Genomic DNA, 22,705 nt, shown 5'->3' on the forward strand with positions numbered 1-22,705 from the left:
AAAAAACTTTTTTAAGTTATTTCATCTCGTTAAAATCAAGGTAATGAATAAGACAGAAGACTATCCACTATTGTGATAAGTCTATTGATTGAGGCAGATAACGGCAGTGAAACATAGCTGTTGTCTGAGTTGTCTAGAAGGACTTAGTATGAAGGAATACTTAGTATGACATCCAACATTTGGTTATTGCCCTTAGTTTGATATAATACTGTTATATATAATATCCATTAGTGAAAACATAAATTTTATTAAACTTCAAAAATATCTATGAATTTACATTTCTTACGATTGAGAGGAATGATTTTAGTAGATTGTTTTGTATTTGTATTGTAGATTGAACAGTTGTATGTATTCTGCGAATTTTCTCTTCTCCTCTCATATAGTAGAGCCTGGCCAAAGGCCAGCCAAATTGTCTTAGATTTGTGCACAACCCCAGTTTGGTTGATAATTACATTTACCTTCCCCTTTTTTACCAACGCCTTATTAGTTTGACTAATATATTTAAAGTACATACGTACAACAGACAGACACAAGACATAGATTAAATTTTCTACCAAAAACAAATCGCTGGATTTTAAATAAATGTGTTTTCGTATTAAAACTCTACGCTCTAAATGTTCTTGGTGTGTTATTATCATGACACAGAAACGTTGTGTAATAATAATTACTATTTACTTTCAATTAATATTTTTCTTTATTACGACAAAACGGCACTTTCCTAAATTAATAAGTGCAAAAAAACGCTTCGAAATCTCAACTCTATATAATTTATATTGAATTGTGTGACAGACCATTTGCTTTTTAAATAATTATCTTTCAAATGAACGTTAGGTAAAGTCTATTGAAAATGTCACTAGTCTAACATTGAAACACTCACTCAACACTCTGAAATAATTGTCATACATTTTATACCTTAAAAAAAAAGTTGTGACTATTAAATTCGTTATAGACGAAATATCCATCCGTGTAGAAACATTCTGAAACTTAAGATATACGAAAACGGATACGAAGATTACGAAATCTTACTTTGATATTAAATAGCTATGTATTTCATGTACCTAAAAATAGCCTTCACACATTAATAATTTGAATGTATAATTTACCAAAATGAAGAAACTAAAGACTAAAGAAATATGTTCTTTATTGTAATATAAACTTTTTATTTTTATTACTGGTGTGGTATTGAGAGGCGAAATAATAAATGGGACAAAGTCTATAACAGTTAGAATTCCCTAAAATAATTGTTAAAAATACCGTTGCGTTGTGAATTTTAGTTGTCATTGTTTGTTAACTTTGTTTTGTCCAGAATTAGATTCTTTTGTATTACCCCAAAAGTCGGAATAGACTATTCTAATATATTGAGATTTGTATGTTGTCATGACTAAATGTAAAACCTTCTGGACCCATGAAAAACATGCCTATATTTTGCCAGGATAAATGGTATCATTTCTTATAAATTGTCGTTCAAAAATCTTCAAGATTTAACCTTGACTTTCAAGGTAATTTTCGATTGAAAAATTCTAATTATTTTAGTCACAAAAGATATTTCTTAACAATAATTTTATTGCATTGAAAAAATGCGTGCAAATTATGCAATGTCGTCTGTGTAAGTAGACCGTATGTGGAGCAAAACGGCCTAACATCCCTCCGGTTGGGATAAGTCAAGAACGTCTAGCGAGAGATATTAATTTCTGAAATTAATACATGCGCACATACATTTTCATGCTTACCAATAATATTGCGTAAGAGAGGTTAATTATCTTTAAATAGCAGAAAGTAAAGGGTGGAAAAAAGACAATGAATTTTGTTACCGCTGATAGAATACGAGTACATGGTAATTCTAATCAGTTGGAGAAACTTATATAAATTGTTTTTATACGATTAAATACATTCATTCATTACAATAAAGTGTAAAATTTTTATATAATGGGTTTTGTTCTGACCCCGACAATGAAAGCGTTGTTTGTCAAATAAATAAAATACCTGAGTATGTAGAAATGTAATGTTACCACCGAGTGCTTTATTAATATGGTTTGTCTTTTTAGAAATATAATAAAACTACAAAATTCTCTAGTAGAAATATATATACTAATATAATCTATGATTAAAAAACTAAATTTAACCAATGTTTAAAAATCGCTTTAAACTTATAGAATGGCCCTCTAATTATTGCAACGAATACAATCTATCAGATCACTGTAATAAAATAAGATTACATTGTGAAAATGTATTCAACGCGTTTCGAGTTCATTATTTTTAGTTTATTGGTTTCTGATAATTGCTTTTATTTGTTTGAATTGTTTCATTTAAAATAGGAAACAGATCGAGAATAATGAGAAAGGGTGACCTTGGCTATATCCTAAATTCATCATGAAAGAAATCTGAAAGTTTGTTTATCCTGAGCAGCGTAATATATTTGCTAAAACCGTTTAATGTCTGATTTAAATAGGACAAAGCTGTTACATTTATTATTTTAAAAATATTTGTGCTTTCCAACGCAAAAGCACACGGTGACTAATAAAAGAGTATAGTATCTAATTATGTCAATAGTTATAACACCTCCGAGGCCTTCACACGTATCTATTTATTCAACGTTTGATAATTTATATTTGAGATTAACAAATTATTATGAATATCATGTATATCATATCAAGTTTTTCTGAAAACCTCTTTCTACCTCTAGCATCTTAATGTTATTTTCTGAATGCTTTCAACACAAGAAAATAATGTTATCGTCTTTAAACGTCACTTAAACATATATAAATGTTCAAGGACGTGACATGGTCTAAAAAGAACAAGCCAAGAAACTGTCTGGTTTCCTAATTTCCTTCCATTTGCACACATTAACTGTAACCAAAGCTAGTTCTATCCCAGAGCTTTCCATACTGGGTTCAAGTAATCTTTAACATTATATTATGCCTTAGCGGCAATGAAAAATGTGTAAATATTGTGGTACAATGTTATTGGTTTAATTTCAGTTGCTAAATACATAATGTAACAAAATATGTTCCACATTGACGAATTACCTCCTTTCTCATGTAAACACTGTGCGGCCTTGATACATAAAAATACTCACGGTAGTTTATGCAATAGTTACTTATATCATTCGTAAATTAATATGGCCTTAACTGTGTTGGTCTACTCCATATATGTAAGAAAAATAAAAATGTAGCTTTTAGTGAATGGAAAAAAAAACAAATAACACCAAAGCGTATTTATTTTATTTCATTATATTTTAAATTATGGTTTGTCTGAAAATGCAGACGAAGACAAACAAAGTAATCAAATTATAAACTCAACATAGTCTTAATAAGTCACAGATGTTTTTATTATACTTATAACTGCCTCTGTGCGCGTTACCGGCGTACCGGCAAATAACCCAGAGTACTTGCGTTTGATTTTTGTTTCAAAATGTTTCTGTATGCTAAAGGCTGACTGCCCACCCAAATGCAAACAAATATATAGATACGTCTGCTCCGTTACCTGATAATGTGAAAGGATTTTATATTGTTTTCAATACTTTTTGACTGACAACATGTTTATACATTACTACTGAAACATATAATTAAAGGCAATGCTCCTCCTCTAAACCTCTAAGGTTGTGCGATCAACACCCGCAATTAACACAAATTTAGGTTAAATTCAGTTGGGTTTATAACAATCAGAGTCGAGATATTGCTTAGTATGATTCCTAAAATAAAGTATGAATGTAACAGAGTTTGAGATAAATAAGTATGTACATCTACTTTAAAAGTGGCAGGCCATGACCCATACTATAGCGGTACTGAATTATTATTAAGTTTAAATATTATACATAGACATTAATATTAGAACGATTCTCAACGAAGATTACAAATTAAAAATTACAACATTATTTGGCAGCAATACGTGAGAAATACGTAATTTAGCGAATGCGTTCCACATGTTACGAGGTGTTTATTTCGGTAATAGCAAAAGATTACTACAAATGGACGTTTCGACGCATGGTGTGAATACAAATTAATTGGGGTATTAATTCCGCTTATTGTTAAATAAAACAAAAATCTTGGCGATTAACTAGAGTGGTGGAGAGTTTATTGCCAGTTCTTCTCTTCCGTTCTACGCCCTTGATTTAAGATGTAAATGTAAAATTAGAAGCATTTCAAATACATTTCTTTTTTAACGTTCATAAGTGTACAGCAACTCACACTCCTATATGAATAAATGATTTTGAATTTTACATCTAGCAAATTTTATATCAAGAAAAGTAAGCTATTATGTTAAGTTTGATGGCTAAGTTGATTTTGATACTTTCATGATATAAATACACCAATTGTATAGAATAGAAGGTATTTTATCATTATCCAACTTGGACATGGTCATTTTTTATTTCTAAAGACAATTAAAAAAAATATACCTTATACTTGTGTTATAAGGTTTTTAATTTTGACAGTGAAACATCCAATTTGAAATCGACATTTGCCACTTGGAGTTGCTGGGTTTGATTCCTGTTGAAATAGATTGTACGGTGGGCTAAACGACTTCTTAATTTAGAAATTAAAACAGAAGTATTTTGATGTAAAGCAAACAACATAACCGTTAATCACGATGAAACATAAAGTTAACGTTAACAACATTAACAATTCATTGACGGAAATTATTGAATGAAAAACATAACGATGTCCTAAAGGTCAAGCAATGTAATTTAATGTACTTCAAGGGTCATTCACCTGTGCTCACCTCTTTATAGGAGGACAAGCCGTACGTGGCTCAATGCAACTTCACCTATAGTATAGAAACTTAGAAAACTGTCGAGATTATATAGGGTGTCACGATCTTTAAATATCCAAGGGCTGGATAAAAAAAAACTGTTTCCGCATACGTGCCTTGTGGTGACCACTCGAATTGTTATGGAAATATTCACGTGATAAGCGTAAGATATAGTACCTACTTCCTTCAAAGTTTTACATTGCGACAGCAAGTGACAATTGTGTGATGTGTGGTTTGCTCAGAAGCAATCGCAAATACCTCAATATAGAAGTTATATTGTAATTATAGTACAGTTTTTATTGTAGTGCAGCCCAGTGGCTAGACGCGCATCTCTAAAACAGATCATGCGTTCGTATCCCAGTGGCGCACAAATGGTGAATGAAAACATCGTGAGGAAAACAGCTTAACAACAACCATTGAGCATGTGTCCGACTATTATAGTAGTTATCTTAGTTAGTTAGTTATAAACCAATATTGACTCACGAAGGCTGATGAAGGCACCTCATTGTCTAAACAAAAACATAATAAAATAGACAGGAATATCCAAGCTTGATCCAAGACCAGATTTAACAAATCATTTGTACCCTTTTTTGCGACACAGCGTAAAGTTTTGGAAGTATTCTCGTTAATAATCTAATAAACTTCGTCTAAAGAATTTCAGTGATGAAGTAAGATTTTTTACATCAAGGACATATTGCACATTTTTCATTAACGAAATTTGCATACATTATAAATATTTATATATTTTTCTATATCGTATCGTAATTAACATATCTGAATTTTAGAGAATTGGAATGGAATTTAATCATTAATATATTTATACTAACTAAAATATAACTGAGTAAAACAATATTTAACAACTGGAAAGAAGAATTAACACCATTTAAACGTTTACAATTAGATATGTTATTATTAACACTAACAGTCTGGAATTGTCAAGTAGTTATTGAATTTTATCTTGTAAATCTCTCTCTATCAGTAGCGGCAAAGCTCAGTTGTCAGTGTCATATTTAATGTATACATATTTAATTTCTTTTCAAGTGCGTAATGCAATGGTTATCGCAATATTGATTACAATGTAATTCATCATGTTCTCAGCAACGTATGATGATATTGTGAAAGGTTTATTGCACGAATTGAGTCGTTAATGATTTATTTATTTTTAATCGTTTTGCAAACATGACAGTTAATTGAAATTTTTGTAATGTAATTTTTCTTGTCTATATGACGCCCGTAAGCTAATTACAACACATATCGGTATATCCAATCCTAAACAATATTTTTTTACTAAGCAACATGTCATGGTTATTAACCATACCGGTTTTCCCATCAAATTTATTTCACTAAAAAGTTTATTAATTAATATTTTTATCGGTTTATCAATTGATAAATAATATTGGGTTATGAATTAATATATCAACCCTTTGGGTATATTTGATCAAATAATAATTTGATCGTACTTAATTACTTGAAAGTACTTAATTTTAAAAAAATAATAGTATGTGTCCAATTGGAAGCTAGAAAAGTTATTTTACCGCCAGTTTAAGTTTTCCATTATCTATAGTTCAATAATCAGACATTTCATGGCAACACCGTTCTTTACATATAAATGATTATTTATCTATCATTAGACATAAATTAATAGATGACTTTGAGTATGGCCATTACAACTAAATGTTTCCTTTCTATTGTTAAATTCAAATAAAGGCCCTCTACACTTCGTAACGAAAACTAATAGCACTAATAACAACTTTTATTACGTGATAACAATTCACACATAACAATGATACTCATGTTTCTATAGATGGCGTGGATCAAATATGCTTAGTTTTTGATAAATATATAATGCAAGTAAAAAGTTAGATTATGCTTTCAATATAAACGTTCTTCTGCTTACTTTTTGTATTTCCAATAGCAAAAAAATCTATTGTTAACATAGTTAAAATGATATATGTGTTTTAGTAAAAACAGTCACTTTATGATTTTATTATTCTATATTCAAACGACAACCTGTTTTGCTTATTATTAGTTTCAAAACCGAACCGTAATTACTACGGGCCGTAGTTTATCTAAAAGATAATCCAATAGACCATTCTTTATAAAAGTTCTACTAATTGTAGAATTATATATAAATATACAATGATTTATGTACATTGAAAACGAGTCAGTAGAGTATATTTAAAACACCTTTCATGGACCCTTCGCGTGTAAATATTAATTAAATTAAACGAAATATACATTTTAGTATCGAAATATGAAATAAACAAATAATTATATATCAGTCAATATCTGTGTCTATTTCAACCCGGGTATGATAAATCGATTAAGTGCGTTGATGTCTATTATATGAAAGTCTATGCGTAGCGCTTTTGAAAATAAAATATAACCGTACCGAAAATTCAAAGTTGCAGATTTGACTATTGAAAATATACTAAACAACTACACTCTCTATAAATAAGAGATAGTAAATGTATTATAATAACTGCTTAACGCGTTTTTTTGGAGTTAAAATAAGTTTTAAGGAAACATTTTTGGATAAATATGTTTCGATTATGACGTTTAGAAACTTTTAACAATTTAACATCTACAATCCGTATGAATGACTAAGTGTGGAATTTAAATTATAAACAATGTTTTGATAACGATTAATTTTAGTATCATAAAAATACTTTAAAGGAACTCATTAATATTAATTTTATAACCTTCATGCGGAAAATATTTCATCATACTAACTTGCTTTGTTATGAAATACCGATAATTTTATTAAATATGCCTTTTATGTTTTTCTAGAACGATTATATATCAATGTACTTAATCGTCAGGTTCGTAATAACTTTGCCAGTAATGTATTACAAAACGAATTTCTTTATGCAATCAAAAAAACAAGTTATATTATTATTAAACTTTTTTGGAACTAAATTTTACGATAGTAAAATCTTATTTTAGAATTATATCATATAATTATAAGACATTTACCTAATTAAAAGGTTTAAATGTACATAATTATTGAAAATAGAATGATATTTCTCACAAAACACATAACTTAAGTTCATTTGTTCATAATATATCTGTGTGAGAGTCCTTACCAACAATGAAACAATACTGCTTTGTTCGCAAAGTCTATGTGCCTTCATTACCAACACGCAGTCTGTCCATTTTTGTAGCATAATACTGGATTTTTTAAAATTACTCAATCCTATTCTTATATAATTAAATATAAAAAAACTGTGAAGGTAAAATTACGGGTTAAATGTTACATCTTTACGTTTTCTATTAATATTTAATTAGAATATTTACAATTCTAATAACTTCAACGATCAATTTGAAACAAATTATAGACATTACTTATAAAAATAATATGTTGCAATACAATTAAATAAACATTTAATGAACTACTAAGCTCATCGGTTACTTCATAAGCTAAAGTTTGACCTTAACCGACATCTTACGTAAACCATAATATTTGTAGTGACTCGACACTTAAGGCAAATACAGTGACTAGTCATTTCTGTTTACCTACTTTCGATTGACTTTAAATTAGAAACATAATAACTGTTTAACACTTATACCTTTGTATCGATTGTTATCTAACGTATATTGTAATATTTATCCATTCGTGAACCTCGAAGGTTCATTCAATATCAACATTATTTGACCTTCCAAACACTTCCTATAGGAAAATAAAACCATTTACTATTTTATATTTTTTTATTTATTTCGTATTTTACAGTCAACTTAACCTAGAAATGGTAACCTTTACATCACAACGTACGCGTACTCCTATGCAATCACGTAGTACACTTATTTTACATGACATCTCAGAGAATGACAGTATAAATATACAAGAGGATAGTTTGCTGGTGTCCCGGCCGTAATTTGGCGAGATATAAATAGCTCTGGTGAGATTATGAATTGTTTAAAAACTAAATAAAAATATTCTAGTGTTCATAGTATGAGCCTCCAAGACTGTGTCCGCCGTAGCTACCACCGTAGCTACCGCTGTAACCTCCTCCATAGCTACCTCCGTAACCGCTGCCATGACCGCTGTCGTGGCCAACGTAGACGGGGACCTTTACTGGGACTGGGACTGGCCTCTCAACCTCAACGGGCACTGGTCTGTCAACATGGACGGGGTAGGGCCTGTCAACGGGGACCTTCACGGGGTAGGGTACATGCTTTTCAACCTCAACTGGAACGTGCTTGTACACGGGGTAGGGCTCTGGTACTGGAACTTTGACTGGTACTGGGTAAGGTTTGTCCACTTGAACTGGGTAGGGCCTGTCAACTGGTACGTGAACGGGGTAAGGTACTGGTTTCTCAACGGGGTAGGCGACTGGAACTGGTTTTTCTACTGGGTATGGGGCAGGTACGTGAACAGGGTAGGGCCTGTCGACTGGGACCTTTACGGGTACGCCAACATGTTTGATTACTGGGTAAGGTTGAGGAACGTGTACTTTAACTTCGACGGGGTATGGCACGTGTTTCTCCACGGGGTAGGGTTGTGGCACTGGCACCTTAACGGGGTAAGGCACGTGCTTTTCAACTGGGTAGGGCTGGGGCACTAATACTTTGACGGGGTAGGGCCTGTCGACTGGAACGTGTACTGGGTAAGGTACTCTCTTCTCTACTGGGTAAGGAGCTGGTACATGCACTGGCACTTTAACGTATTCCTTAACGTGAACTGGAACGTGTTTGACGACTTCGTAAGGCTGGGGCACTGGCACCTTAACTGGGTAGGGCACGTGTTTTTCTACGGGGTATGGGACAGGGCGGTCGACGTGTACGGGATATGGGACTCCCTTGACCAGGGTAACTGTCCTGGTGATGTCAGTGTGACCACCAAGATCGATGTTTCCGTATCCGTGAGATAGACCTCCCTGGTCGATGAGGTTGTAGGCACCACCGATTCCGTGACCGCTGCCGATATAACCGACATCCAACCCGCTTATACCGTAACCGTAACCCAAGTTAAGGAGACCACGTTTGTCTAATTTCTTTTCTAATGGTTCAGCCTTCTGCTCCGTCGACTTCTCGCTGGCAGCAACTGCTGCTACCAGCAAGAGAGCTGTATAAATCTGCAAAAAAAAATTACGATGATAATACAATGTACACTAGCTCTTAAAATTAATGAGTATTATATAAATTAGTTAAGTTCCACGATGAAGTATCATAGTTACTCAGCGTAATATATTTTACGAGTGAAATTATAAAAAAGAACTATGTCGTATTAGGAAAAATTTGCTATTAATCGTAATTAATTGTTAAGCAAGAATTGCATTGTCCTATATAAAGTATGTAATGTGCATAATTACGCACTACGTGTGCATAACGGTTACGGTAAGACTTTGTAACTAACACATCGACTAGTGAAGTCTCCGTAAATAGCAAGCGTACGCAATACTCGTCCAATCAATCATCCAGTTATTATTTAACATAAAAAGTCTACTAAAAATTAAATAGAAAAACACTGTTCTCTTGAAATTTGAAATCAATTTTATAATTTAATTAATGAGTCTTTCGCTCAAATATTATAAACAAATATTATTCATCCACAAATATCATGACAAAATTTTACAATTTAATTTTTTTAGATTTGATAAACTTAATTTCATAACAAAGTGTATCGACTTATTCCATTTTATTCACATAATTCAAAAGTTATTGCAGTTTTTATGGGTCTTTCTGACATATACTTTGAAGAAATGAATTTTTATTATACGCTTTGTACCTCCGAAATCAAAAACCCAAATTGCCACAAATGACATATTCCAACATTTCCATATAAAGAGAGATGTAAAAATGTAAGCCAATAAAAATTACTTATCAGGCTTGATGGTTTTTATTACAACGATGCGACATGCAATTTAAAAACAGACTTTTATAAAAATGCTTTCGAATTTTCCTAGAACGTCTTTCAGGCTTGGTCACTCGTGTAGTTTTATTTTATATCAAGATGTTTTTTCTTTTGCAGGCATTTTTCATAAATTATTTAAAACATATGCGATATTTCTTATATATTTGAGGAAATGCCAAATTTGTATAATGGGTAGTTTGAATAGTTATTGTGAGTCGCTAATCACTGAGTACATCGAACGAGGCCATTGGGTTGCTCGTGGGATAGTGTTGGTTCTTTATGGCTATTTTGCAATGTCTACTACAAACCTATTTCTTGTTACAGAGTACAATAATTTAATCTGTATGTACTTTACACTAATTTGCGTATCTTTGTATGTCAATCGAATTGAAAAAAGGACGACTCGTAGCATTAGTAAACAAGTCGCTAAGTGACGTCTACATACGGGAAATTTAAATGATAGCTAAACATATAAATTGTAAAATATTCACAACGTTTTTATAAGTGAAGGATTACAAGATTATTACTTGGCCATACTAAAATATTATAGGGTTTGTTTTTATTAAGATAACTAAATCTGGTTATTAATTTCGTGTTGTTATTCTATGGATCAATCTTCTATGGATTCTATCGAAGCTGTCAACCTCAAAGTAATGCATGAATCAAAACTATTACGCATTATGAATTTCCTCTTATGTAATTAACTGGATTCTAGCTCAGATGTAATTTAACACTAGAGAACCTACTTTCTTCCTGGTTTAAAACCTGTATTGATAGATAATACTAATACATATTTATTATGATGTAGTCATCGAACGATATAATTGCTTTAGTTATGCCTATCAGAATTTTTTTTAACTTTAACAATTAAATCAAGATTTTTATAAATAGGTAAATCCAGTGGGTTAAAAGTCGTAATGATTTGATTACGACATATACATTTAAGAAACAGATTTAAGTTTTTAATGAAATTTATTTTATATTTCTAAACCGAAAAACTAACCGTACTGTTACTATATTATATTGCATTAATTTCAAAATTATTAAAACTTGTCATTTAGAAATATTTTTTCAACCTTTGGTTTAATATTTAGATATTGAAAACAAAATATGATTTAAAAAATAAAATATTTTAACCAAAACACCAATTAATTCGAAGCGGCGACTTCAAAAAAGTGTATCACATTAATCACTAGACACAACACTTCGCGAAATCTAACGCTTTTTTGAAGTCAACACTTCACTTCACTTGCACTTCACCAACTCACCGTTGTTTTCATAATGCCTCTTGCACGGTGGTTGAAGTCGGGATTCGGACTGGATACCATTCGGTTTGTGTCTTGAGTTTTTATAGTTGAATATTTGGAAGAACTTTCGCCATTGCCCCTCTAAAGACTGGGTTTGCTTTGGTCGGCGTGAGTCCTTCGTATACGATAAGCCGTCAGGCGGGACAAACGTTCTCGCATTGGAATTTTTACCTATACGGATAGTGCGATTCTTGAACGATTTTCATGAATCGAAATTAATACCTAATTAATTAGATAAAATATCTCGGGCTTAATTTTTGTGAAGTTTTCGAGTACCAAGTAGGTGTTAATAGCAATGGGAAAATTTTCCTTTGTCCCTTTTCTTAATATTAAAATAATTATATTTGGTATTAAAATAATTATATTTGGACAAATAGTTTAGTAAAACACTTATATTTAATTATGTATGTTAGTTCTATAGTTGTTGCGTTTATTCTTTCAAGGTTAGAGAATGTTATATATAATTTAAATACGTAATTTATATAATTATTTCTTGAACTGGATCTAATTTTATAATAATTTCATTTGTTCCATAATTTATAACTTACCTTGACATTATTACTTATAATATTATTTATTTCATAAAACTTAAATTACTGCTAATCTTATATTGGTTAAAAAAACTTTAAATCATTGTATGGTGTTCTATTAATATAATTTTATTTTTCATCACTTCCTTCTAGATATTTTTAGTTCATATCAGTTTAATGTAATAAAAAAGATAGTTATCTTTTTTATATAAAATGTAGCCAAAATGAAAACAAAGGAACGTAAAGGTTGATTTCAATTCTCAACAAGTGAGTCATTTCCGCATCTGAAAACTTCACCGCTTTGTTGAAAATATTAATACATACAGCTCAAAAACATTTTATTTGAGGTCACAATTTAATCTAAATATCTCGTGTAAATCGTATCAAAATCCCATTACCAAACCTGAAAATCATCGTATTATCTTTCGTATTAAGGTTCGCTTGTGTCTTTATTCAAGTCTTCCTGGTTCTCTATAAGGTGTGTAAATATTCCATTAATTGGCATTACAAAATCTCGTGTAATTGCAAAGAATTTCTCGATGGCCGAGTTCTATATTGGAAAGGCACTCTCGATGCGACAGGCTACCGGTTTCGCGGCCTTGAACCCATCACAAGCCCTATGGGTGTAGTGAACGCGGTAATTCATATGACATGTTAGTGATTTCCCATTTTTAATTTACGTGAGGCGGAAAATTCTCTGTGAAGAAGGCTATCAAGTTCAATTAGTTGTGGATAGTTTTTATAAAGCAATTATTATTTTTAAGAAAAATGAAATATTATCGATAAAGTCACACTTTATTATATTATTTTAAAAAATAGAAATTGTGTACAATATTATTATTCTTAATATTCGCTTTCCGGTCAGGCTAAAATCTCTACACACACCACACACACACACACCTATATATTTTTTCTCTAGAAAATTCCACGATGTCGCGGGTCAAAAAAATATTGCAGTATAGTAATTTTATTGTAAAGTTAATAAAATTAATATTGATAATATATTCTGACTGTTGACACCTTGTTAAATATAATTTGTGTGCAATAATAAAAATACGCGGAAAATCAGTAAATTGCCACAGAGCACATAAACACCACCCTTACTTATAAAATTTTACTTATGAACCTATTTTCTTCCCAACTTTACAGGAATTGGAGAAAAAGTACTTTAGTTAAAAGAATTCATCTTATTTAGTTTTTATGAATAAGGGTGAAAGGTTATATAAAATGAGATTTTTATATTAATTAAAAAACAACAGTTGATATTAATTAACTAAGAAAAAATATATCTGTAGTCAAGTAAAACACATTTTATTCTAAAGACACTTTAGTAACCGTATGACGAAAATAATAAAATCTTCTTAAAGTCTTCAATTCATCAAATTCGAATTGACAGTATACGGAAGATGACTTAAATAAATACATTTAGGCCATTAATAACACTTAGAAGTACATCTTTCATGAAAATAAGTTCACGAACTTTAGTACGACGCATAACAATAGTAGCCGTGAACTTTATGTCGACTTATGACCTAGTATCTATTTCACGTAATAGGTATAATTTTTTTTGCACTAATATTTAATAGAGCTGAGATTACATAAAGCCAATTTGTAGTTTTACGTAAACTTATAAAACTAAATGTTTTAATGATACTCGCGTCAAAAACACACGATGCGAATATTACTTAGCCAATTGACCCAAGGCGTACGTATGAAACCATTAAATAAATAAAGACATTGGTACTTATTTTACTTAGTATATGGTATTAACGCGCTCAAAGCTTAATACGCAAAAACACAGGAAATTATAACATAATACCTGTAAAGTGATACAGCAGTTTCGCATACATTTTGCAATCCGGCGTACTTACGATATTGTGTTACGAATGTTCAATTTGTTCAAAGTTCTTGTTATTATGTTTATCGTTCACTGAACAAAATATATAAAAAAAATCAGTTAACTCCTGTTTTTGGAGAGGTTATGTTTATGTCACCGGAATATAACAAAATCGTTTTCACAACAACAACAAATGTCTAACAAAAACTAATAGTCTAATAGTTTTCCGTCCATGTCGCAAAGTTTTGCCGGGGGTTGATCAGACGAGCTTTGGGTTGAAAATCGCGATTTTACTTATAACTCTGATCGTTTAGTAGGTTTAATATTAAGGAGATACGGGCTGACTTTTATTGTTGAATCGGTTTTAATACATAGTTTTAAAGTTAGCTAACAGTAAACTTATTAAATAAAAATTATTATTAATTAAACCAGAATTTTTATTATTACCTTATAAGTCCAACGTCAAGGTTTCAAATTACAGTAGTACTGTCACTATAAGTGATTTGAACTTGATCCGAATATGTGATAAAAAATTAGACTTTCTGATGTAAAAAACCGGTTCCGTTATCGCAGCCTTCTAATTCTCCGACAAGTTTTTCTGTACATTATTTAAATATACACGTTTATTTGCTCAATTCCTAGATTCATTTGAACTTGAAATTCGTTTATAATTGAATGTCTTAGCCAGATATTAGACACAGTCATTTGTTTCTTTTTTGTTCCTACTAATACATTAAAATTAGTATCTAACAGAACCAAGTATTTATGTATTTTTTTATTTATTCATAAGTAGTAATATTAAATAATGAAAAAATATTATACGGCAAAAGGTTATATTCTAACTAAATAAAAAAACGTTACTATTTTATAATACGATTTCATTACTACAGATGTTATGTTTGTAATTGCCTAACACGACAGTATATTTTCATAACACAATATACATCTTTTCGTAAAGTAATACTCAGACAAGATAAAAATAGGTTAATATGCCGTTAATATTTTTCATTCCAGTCTCTAGAAAAATGTATTGAAACTTAAAATGCTTCAGTTATGATTTCTTAATAAATATTATCTTTAAAGGTTGTGTCAGCTGGTATATTATACAGAGAAGGTGTAAAGAAACTTATACTTTATTGCACACAATATTAATTAATTTGGCAATTAAAATCACAGGCTGTAATTCTAAATAGCACATGAACGATCGCCATTGTGTAAGTTGAAAAAGATGAGATAGTAAATATTCTATAAAATATCATGTGTTGGGTTACACTAATAACGAAATCGAATTCAGAGATTGCGGCACGGAAAGATGTGTCTGATTTATGTGCAGTTACTGGTAGCTAGGTCAAGAACAAATATTGGACTGAGACAAGATTATCTAATACGCTTATGAAATTTTATTTGCTACTATATCACTTTTTATGATCTTACTAAACGGTTCGAATTGCTGCACTTTATATGTAGATTAAACGTTTTTTAATAGACGCTCAGTTATACATTTATTTTGATACTTATTATATATATCCTAATCATAGTATTACATTTCATGATATATATGTAAATAAATAATTATTTTAGTTTAGATTCTTTAGATTATTAACTATCTATTATGTGTTGATGCTTCATTTTTTTTTGTTTGTTAGTCTGTGGAAAAGACGCTAGTTTGGCTTGTCATTTAAATTTTTAATTTGAAGCGTTTTCTGTTATGTTATGAAATTAGGATAACAGTGATTGTTTTCAAATAAAATAGCAAACTCTAAATGTAGTTTCATACATATTTCTTATAACTTCATGCTACTGTGACTATGCTTTGAGAATCCAGAAGGACGAGAATTTAAAAAAAAATCCAAATATATAACTGTAGATGTGTATGAAAAACTATTACATTTGAAGTAACTTTGCAAACCTATTGTAAAAGTCATGATTGATGACATTATCAGGAACCAAAAACAATCAACTACGCTTCTGCTAATCTGCTTAAATTATTATAACGCCACTATAATCAAATACTGGTTTAGGCTTTAAAAAAATGTATACAATATGAGTTACAGCATGCTTACCACATATGTACTTCGCTGCATTTGTGTGTCAATGTTGTAATATCTTTTGTGTTTTTATTTAAAGTATTATGTTAAAATGTTGCTATTTAATTGCATAAAAAAATAACTTAGTGATATTTTTAAACATGTTTACGAAGTGGACACTTGTTGCAAGATCATTTTAAAAAAGCTTCCTTATTCCAAAGTGGGACACGTTATTGTTGCTTAATAGTGAAAACTTGTACATTGCTTTCAGACAGAGGCTAAAGTTGATACGCAATTAAGTAAAAATAGGTTGTAAATATAGTTTTCATTAGCCGGGTTCAGTGAAAAGTATCACTACTAAAAGTTGTAAGCTTTAGTAATTGTTATTTTCTTTTTTTTAATTTATTTGATTACTGACATCTGATATCATGACGGTATCACATATAAAAGGAATACACGTTAAATTAGGGTGTGTGCTAAAATTTTTACACAAATAATTACTGTTAAAACAGATGTTAAGAAAAACAGACTATTATACACTACTGATAACTTATACAGACTAAAGAGCAATCATATTTATTCTAATGTCGAAGGTAAGATTGTAATGAATGTTGAGCGAATTTTTAACTCGTTCACTCCAAAAATCGACCATACAGTAAGAAAAATCATGCAACAGGTGAGGTATGTAGTAAGAAATGAACAATTTTTTTTGGCTTAAAAAAGTGGGTTTATCTACTAGTTTGAACTCGCCGATACAGAAGATTTGCTCTAGCCTGTATTAAACACAAAGATACATAAACAAAGCTAAGGAATAAATATTAGCGTAAGATGCAGTCAAGATTTTAACTAATTATAACGGTAAGTATAACTCTCATTTGTGGAGCTGAGTTTCATTATCGAACGTCAAGACAGATTACAAAATACCATCCGTATCACCTCGAAGTCAATCCTTCCACAACTGAGCGTGTCTTAAGGCAGTTTTTGCTGCGCACCACCACTATGTGCAACCAGCTGCCGACTGATGTATTTCTGAACCAATTCGACTTAGGTTCCTTCAATGAAAGAGCGTACCAAATCTTGAAAGCCCAGCCTTCTAGCAATGTGAGTGTCCTTACGGTATCACTCAGGTAAGCCTCCTGCCCGATTGCACCTGTTACATTTAGAAAAAACAATACAGTTTTAACATACGGAAGTCATATCTACTCTACCCAAAAACTCTACTCTTTTAACCTTAAACTACTGTTCTACTGGGTTTGCGTCTATTTAAAAACTTGTTGTTTTAAAAAAATAAGATTTGTTGTGAAACATATCTCATTTAAAAATACGGATTATATAAAAGTAATGCAATGCTCTTTAGGTTACTTCATATAAAACATTGTGTTGCATTGAATTCTTTAAACTTTGTCCTCCACCTTTCTGCTCCATTATTAAAGTGCTATAATTTAAGAGAATATCAAATATATCATACGAAGGTCTTTAATAAAACAATATCAATACGCAACTTTTGGCTTGATTCACACGGCCGCAATACGAAAAGTATCTCATATTGTTACACAAACAATTCAATCTCATATCATCAAGTGACATAATTTCAGATTTTTATACGGCATAAAATAATAATGTGCAATGCTTTCGTCAAGATATCGTATTACGGTAATTGTCTGCTTACGTCGAATAAGTCGGTTTGTTATAAAATTTGTTTACTACTCATGAATTAAATATGAACGAGGCATTTTCGAGCTTTTAGTATTATCGGCGTTTCTAAAGCTTTTCACACCAACATCTATGGCTACAATTTTATGACGAAAACTCGATTCTTTGTATTGTGGCCAGCCAACTAGGTACTGTTTGCGATGGCTCATTCTAGTCCATTTTTCTGTTAGAGAAAATCGAACTTACATTAATAACTCAATCTAGCCATAATGTCAATATACAGTCAGTCCACCTAGTATATATTTGCGTATCCTAGAAGAAGAATAATAATCCCGTGTCGCTACAACCCTAGATGGGTCTTGGCCTCAGATTGCATGTGATCACTTTTCTGTATTACATGCCATATTTTTTTAGGTTTGAGACATGCTGATTTTCTCACGATGTTGGCCGTCACCGTAGAAGCAAGTACAAATTGCGCACATAGAATGAAAATTCCATTGGTGCACCGTGATTTGAACTTACAACCTCCAATGGGGGTCGCTCACTTAAGCTATTACGCCAACACCGCTCAACCTATATTCATTAGAGCTTTTTATACTTATATTCATTAAAGCTAATCTGTGGTTTTTATTGAATTGTATTAAGAATTATATTATAAGCATTAGTCATGGTTGCAATTACGCCAAGTGAAGGCAGCCGAGGTCGGCGGATATTACGCCTGAAAATCAATTAAATATATGCCTTTTTAAATTCATACAAAACTTACAGTGAGATATTAAATAATTAATATTTTTGGAAGGGTTCTGAACGATCGATTTTTGTTTGTAAAAACAATTCTGTTTCTACCTATGTTTGATGAAATTATTATTCGTGAGACACGATTGTAATCAAACAAAAACATATATATTTAAAATAGCCAACTAGAGTTTTGAAATAATAAAATCTGTCCGTTGGAAGCTTAACAGATACTTCGTTTATTTTTCAATCCTTAGAACATTATAGAATTAGTATAGTAAACTATGTTTAAAAGAACCTATTGTCAAAAGTCATTGTTTTTCTTAAGTTAATAAGCAACATACAGACAAATAAAGCATTGTCAAAGTAAAATGTTCGTATGCATGATTGTCTATAAACATCACAATAAGCTTTAAGCTTATTCATAATAAAAATACTTATTTAGTAATAAGCACTGTTTTTTCCATCTCAGAGACATCAATTTGACAGAAAGAGATGAAAGATAGGAATCAAACTGATTTAGTTTTTATAAAGCCTTTACTGTAAAACTCTACAAATACGGTTTAAGAAAAATAAACTAAGTCAAGTTTAGTTTTATCAGACCCGTTAAGTACATAGGAAATTATAAAAACATCATGAACAATTACTTATGCATCAATTACTCATACATTCATTATGGAAAACAAAATACATATTGATATATGTAATATGTTTGATAATAAGAAAAGTACATATAGGGCAGTTAAATAATTAGCGTAAAAGGGATATTTTCAAGGCGATATTTTATTTCCGCATACGTCAATGTACTTAATTTTAATTATTCATAATATGAACTACATTCTTACGAATGAACTATTCATATCATAGATATTTTAGATTTAAGCAATAAATAGACATTAAAATTATGATAGCTTAGCTATTAAAATGTGACTAATGGTTTTCAATTCGAAACTAACCTACATAGTAATAATAATCATTATTAGAAATTAAAAATATAAATTTTAAACAGATTTAAAAAGTTTGGTCCCTGTAGCAGTATACTGCTATTACATAATTAACATAATTATAATTGATTGACGATAATATAAATGAACCTGTAACCAAGCAGGATTTTTTAAAGAATTTCATAAACAAAGGCTGTAACAGTGTAAAATATGTGATACTCATAAAACACTGTTATTACACTTAATTTATTTAGAGCAGTGCCCTTACCATTAGCTTGAGTACCTACTTTCACTCTTCCACTATGGACTTTAGCTTTTTATTTTTATTTACTAAATATTGGTACAAATCCAATGTTTTGGTTGAACATTGGTTCAACCACACTGTAGAACACCAATGCTATTTTATACGATTTGCTCTTCAATAAAAGCCTCAATAGGCGAGCAGTGTTGGCCTAGTGGCTTCAGCGTGTGACTCTCATCCCTCAGATCGTAGGTTCGATCCCCGGCTGTGCACCAATGGATTTTCTTTCTATGTGCGCATTTAACATTAGCTTGAACGGTGAAGGAAAACATCGTGAGGAAACCAGCTGGCCTTAGACCCAAAAAGTCGACGGTGTGTGTCAGGCACAGAAGGCAGATCACCTACTTGCCTATTCAATTCCCAAATGATCATGAAACAGATACAGAAATCTGAAGCCCAGACCTAAAAAAGGTTGTAGCGCTATGGATTTTTTTTTAAAGCCTCAATAATCACATCTATTCAAATGTTTTCAAACATTATTTTGCAAGAAAGATTGATGATATTTTGTAACCAATCTGGGTCGATAGATTTGGACTAGGTCAACGGAAGGGTTATAATTATTATGGGAACTGTATGATGTGAATTTAATCTTAAGATTAATCTCAAGCAGGACAGTAAAAGTGAAGGACATCAGACCGGACGCTATTGCGAGACTGTGCACCGTGCGAATGACTAAACCATGCTAGTACATGTTTACTAGTTTTAATAACCTTTAATAATTGATTTCCTATTAAATAAACGCTGTTACTATTAGTTTAATTAAGTATTCATAATACTCAAATACATATAGTGATAACACGCAGTAAATAAGATGTTCAGAAAAATATTTGACGCAGGTTTATATACTGCAAAGATAAATTAAAATATGTATTACAATAATGTATGTTATGATACAAGAAATAAATATCACAACAATTACCTGTTGTCTTATGTCAATAATTATTTGTACGCCTTTTTACAGATGTATGTTATGTTACAGACATATGTTTTGATTTCTTAACCGGACACATTTAAGTAAAACACTTAATCGGATAAAAAAAAAAATTATACTAATTAAACAATTTATTTTGCGTTAAAATAATAAAAAATAACTTGTTTGTTATAACAAACCCTATTTAACACACTTTTGCATCCGACCTTATTCTATTCTTGATTCTGTGAGTACGCCGAAAATTCGCGCTTGCGATGTAATTAATAAAATTGTTACATGGCAAGGACAGTAATTCGGCAGTATAAAAGTTAAAGTCAAAAATCATTTATTAATATAGGTAACACAATGGACACTTATAAACGTCAAAAAAATAAATGCACATTAAATGCTTCTAATTTTAAATTTACTGCCAGTTCTCAAATCAGGGGCGTAGAACGGAAGAGAAGAACTGGCAATAAACTGTCCGCCACTCTTTTTAATCGCCAAGTTTTTTGTTTTACACAACGTTTGTAAGAAGCTGCAACCAATATACCATGTTCCACATGACATCTTAAATAATAAATAATAATAAAATAAATTAAAAACAAAGATCTTGTCTCAGATCGTCAAAGATCGTGTATCAGCAGGAGGCATGGTGATATAGGAGCACGTATTTACATTCTCGTGGAAACACCACGCAAATACATAGTCGAAATAACTACCATCACCGCGTACACGAATTCAAGTACGACCAGTCACCACAAGTAGAACACGTTCACGAGTATGCCGCATGGCCATCCATCGCCTCGCCATAATTTAGGGAGAGAGATAACCCGACGCATGGACGCCGCCACAAGCAATTTATTTAAGCGAGCATGACGATCCTTTAAATGTGAACTTGGTTACATAAGAAAATAATAATACTAATTACACTGAAATAATTTGATACCACATGAATCACGGTTTGTTTCCACTGTACATTAAAATAGTCGTGGATTTTGACGATCGCACCAGAGTCTGGAAATACAGCTGAGAGATTCAGTCGAGTTACCTTTTTTTTGAAGTGAAACTTCGTTATTGGCTTCTTTATCGGCATAGGAAAAAAATTACCGTCTCATTTTTCGGTTACGCGTCACATTTTTCCGTTACGCGCCATCTTTTTCTTGTCCCTACCACGGTTGATTCGAAGAGATTCGAAGCCATTAATAACAAAAATATATAATAACGATAACAATGATAGTAATAATTCTATTACAATTAATGAAATTCTGTAATAATCTCAGTAGTAATAAGGTTAATTGAAATAATTGTATTATTTGTATTCATGTATATGATAATAAAAGCTTTTTGTTAAACTTTATCTAATTTAACTTTATTTAACCAATTTCTGTAAAGTAGATCATTTTTCAACAAATAAGGTCATAAAGAAGTTTCACTTCTTACGTGCCTACACTAGTACACGCACACATTTGTTTGTTATCTCATTAGGGATTTTGTTTAAAAAAAGTATACAATTGACTTAGAAAGAATTACTCGTTTTATGCAGCCTGGTTGATGGTGCGCTAATTTTGTCTTCATTACGAGTACTATAATTATGAAAGCTACTATTATTTTTAAAGATATCTATAATTTTTCTGCACAGACAAAATATTCTCATGAATGTATTGACTTACCAAAGTCAAAATATGTAATTTATTAAACTTTCTTTAGACTGACCCCCGTGGGAACAACCCATAGATCGCTCTTATAGCCCGTTTTTGCACTACAAATATCGATTTAATGTCAGCTGCATTACCCCACAAAATAATACCATATGACATGATCCTATGAGAATAGCTGAAATAAAAGACCTTTGCTG

The 22,705-nt window shown here is 31.1% G+C and overlaps 2 protein-coding genes across 2 annotated transcripts in view; one reads left to right on the plus strand and one right to left on the minus strand.

Moving 5' to 3' along the window:
• LOC123715982 (angiotensin-converting enzyme) overlaps positions 1 to 22,705 on the plus strand; it is a 78,813-nt gene that overhangs the window by 36,962 nt on the left and 19,146 nt on the right. The gene's annotated exons all lie outside the window — the stretch shown is intronic.
• LOC123715989 (proline-rich protein 4-like) lies at positions 8,444 to 11,946 on the minus strand. Its single transcript, XM_045671424.1, has 2 exons — positions 11,872 to 11,946; positions 8,444 to 9,824 (listed from the first exon to the last, which is right to left on the minus strand). The coding sequence occupies exons 1-2, from the start codon at positions 11,929 to 11,931 to the stop codon at positions 8,688 to 8,690; spliced, it is 1,197 nt and encodes a 398-aa protein (XP_045527380.1). The 5' UTR covers positions 11,932 to 11,946; the 3' UTR covers positions 8,444 to 8,687.

This window comes from Pieris brassicae, chromosome 1, assembly GCF_905147105.1.
Source record: "Pieris brassicae chromosome 1, ilPieBrab1.1, whole genome shotgun sequence".
NCBI lineage: Eukaryota > Metazoa > Arthropoda > Insecta > Lepidoptera > Pieridae > Pieris > Pieris brassicae.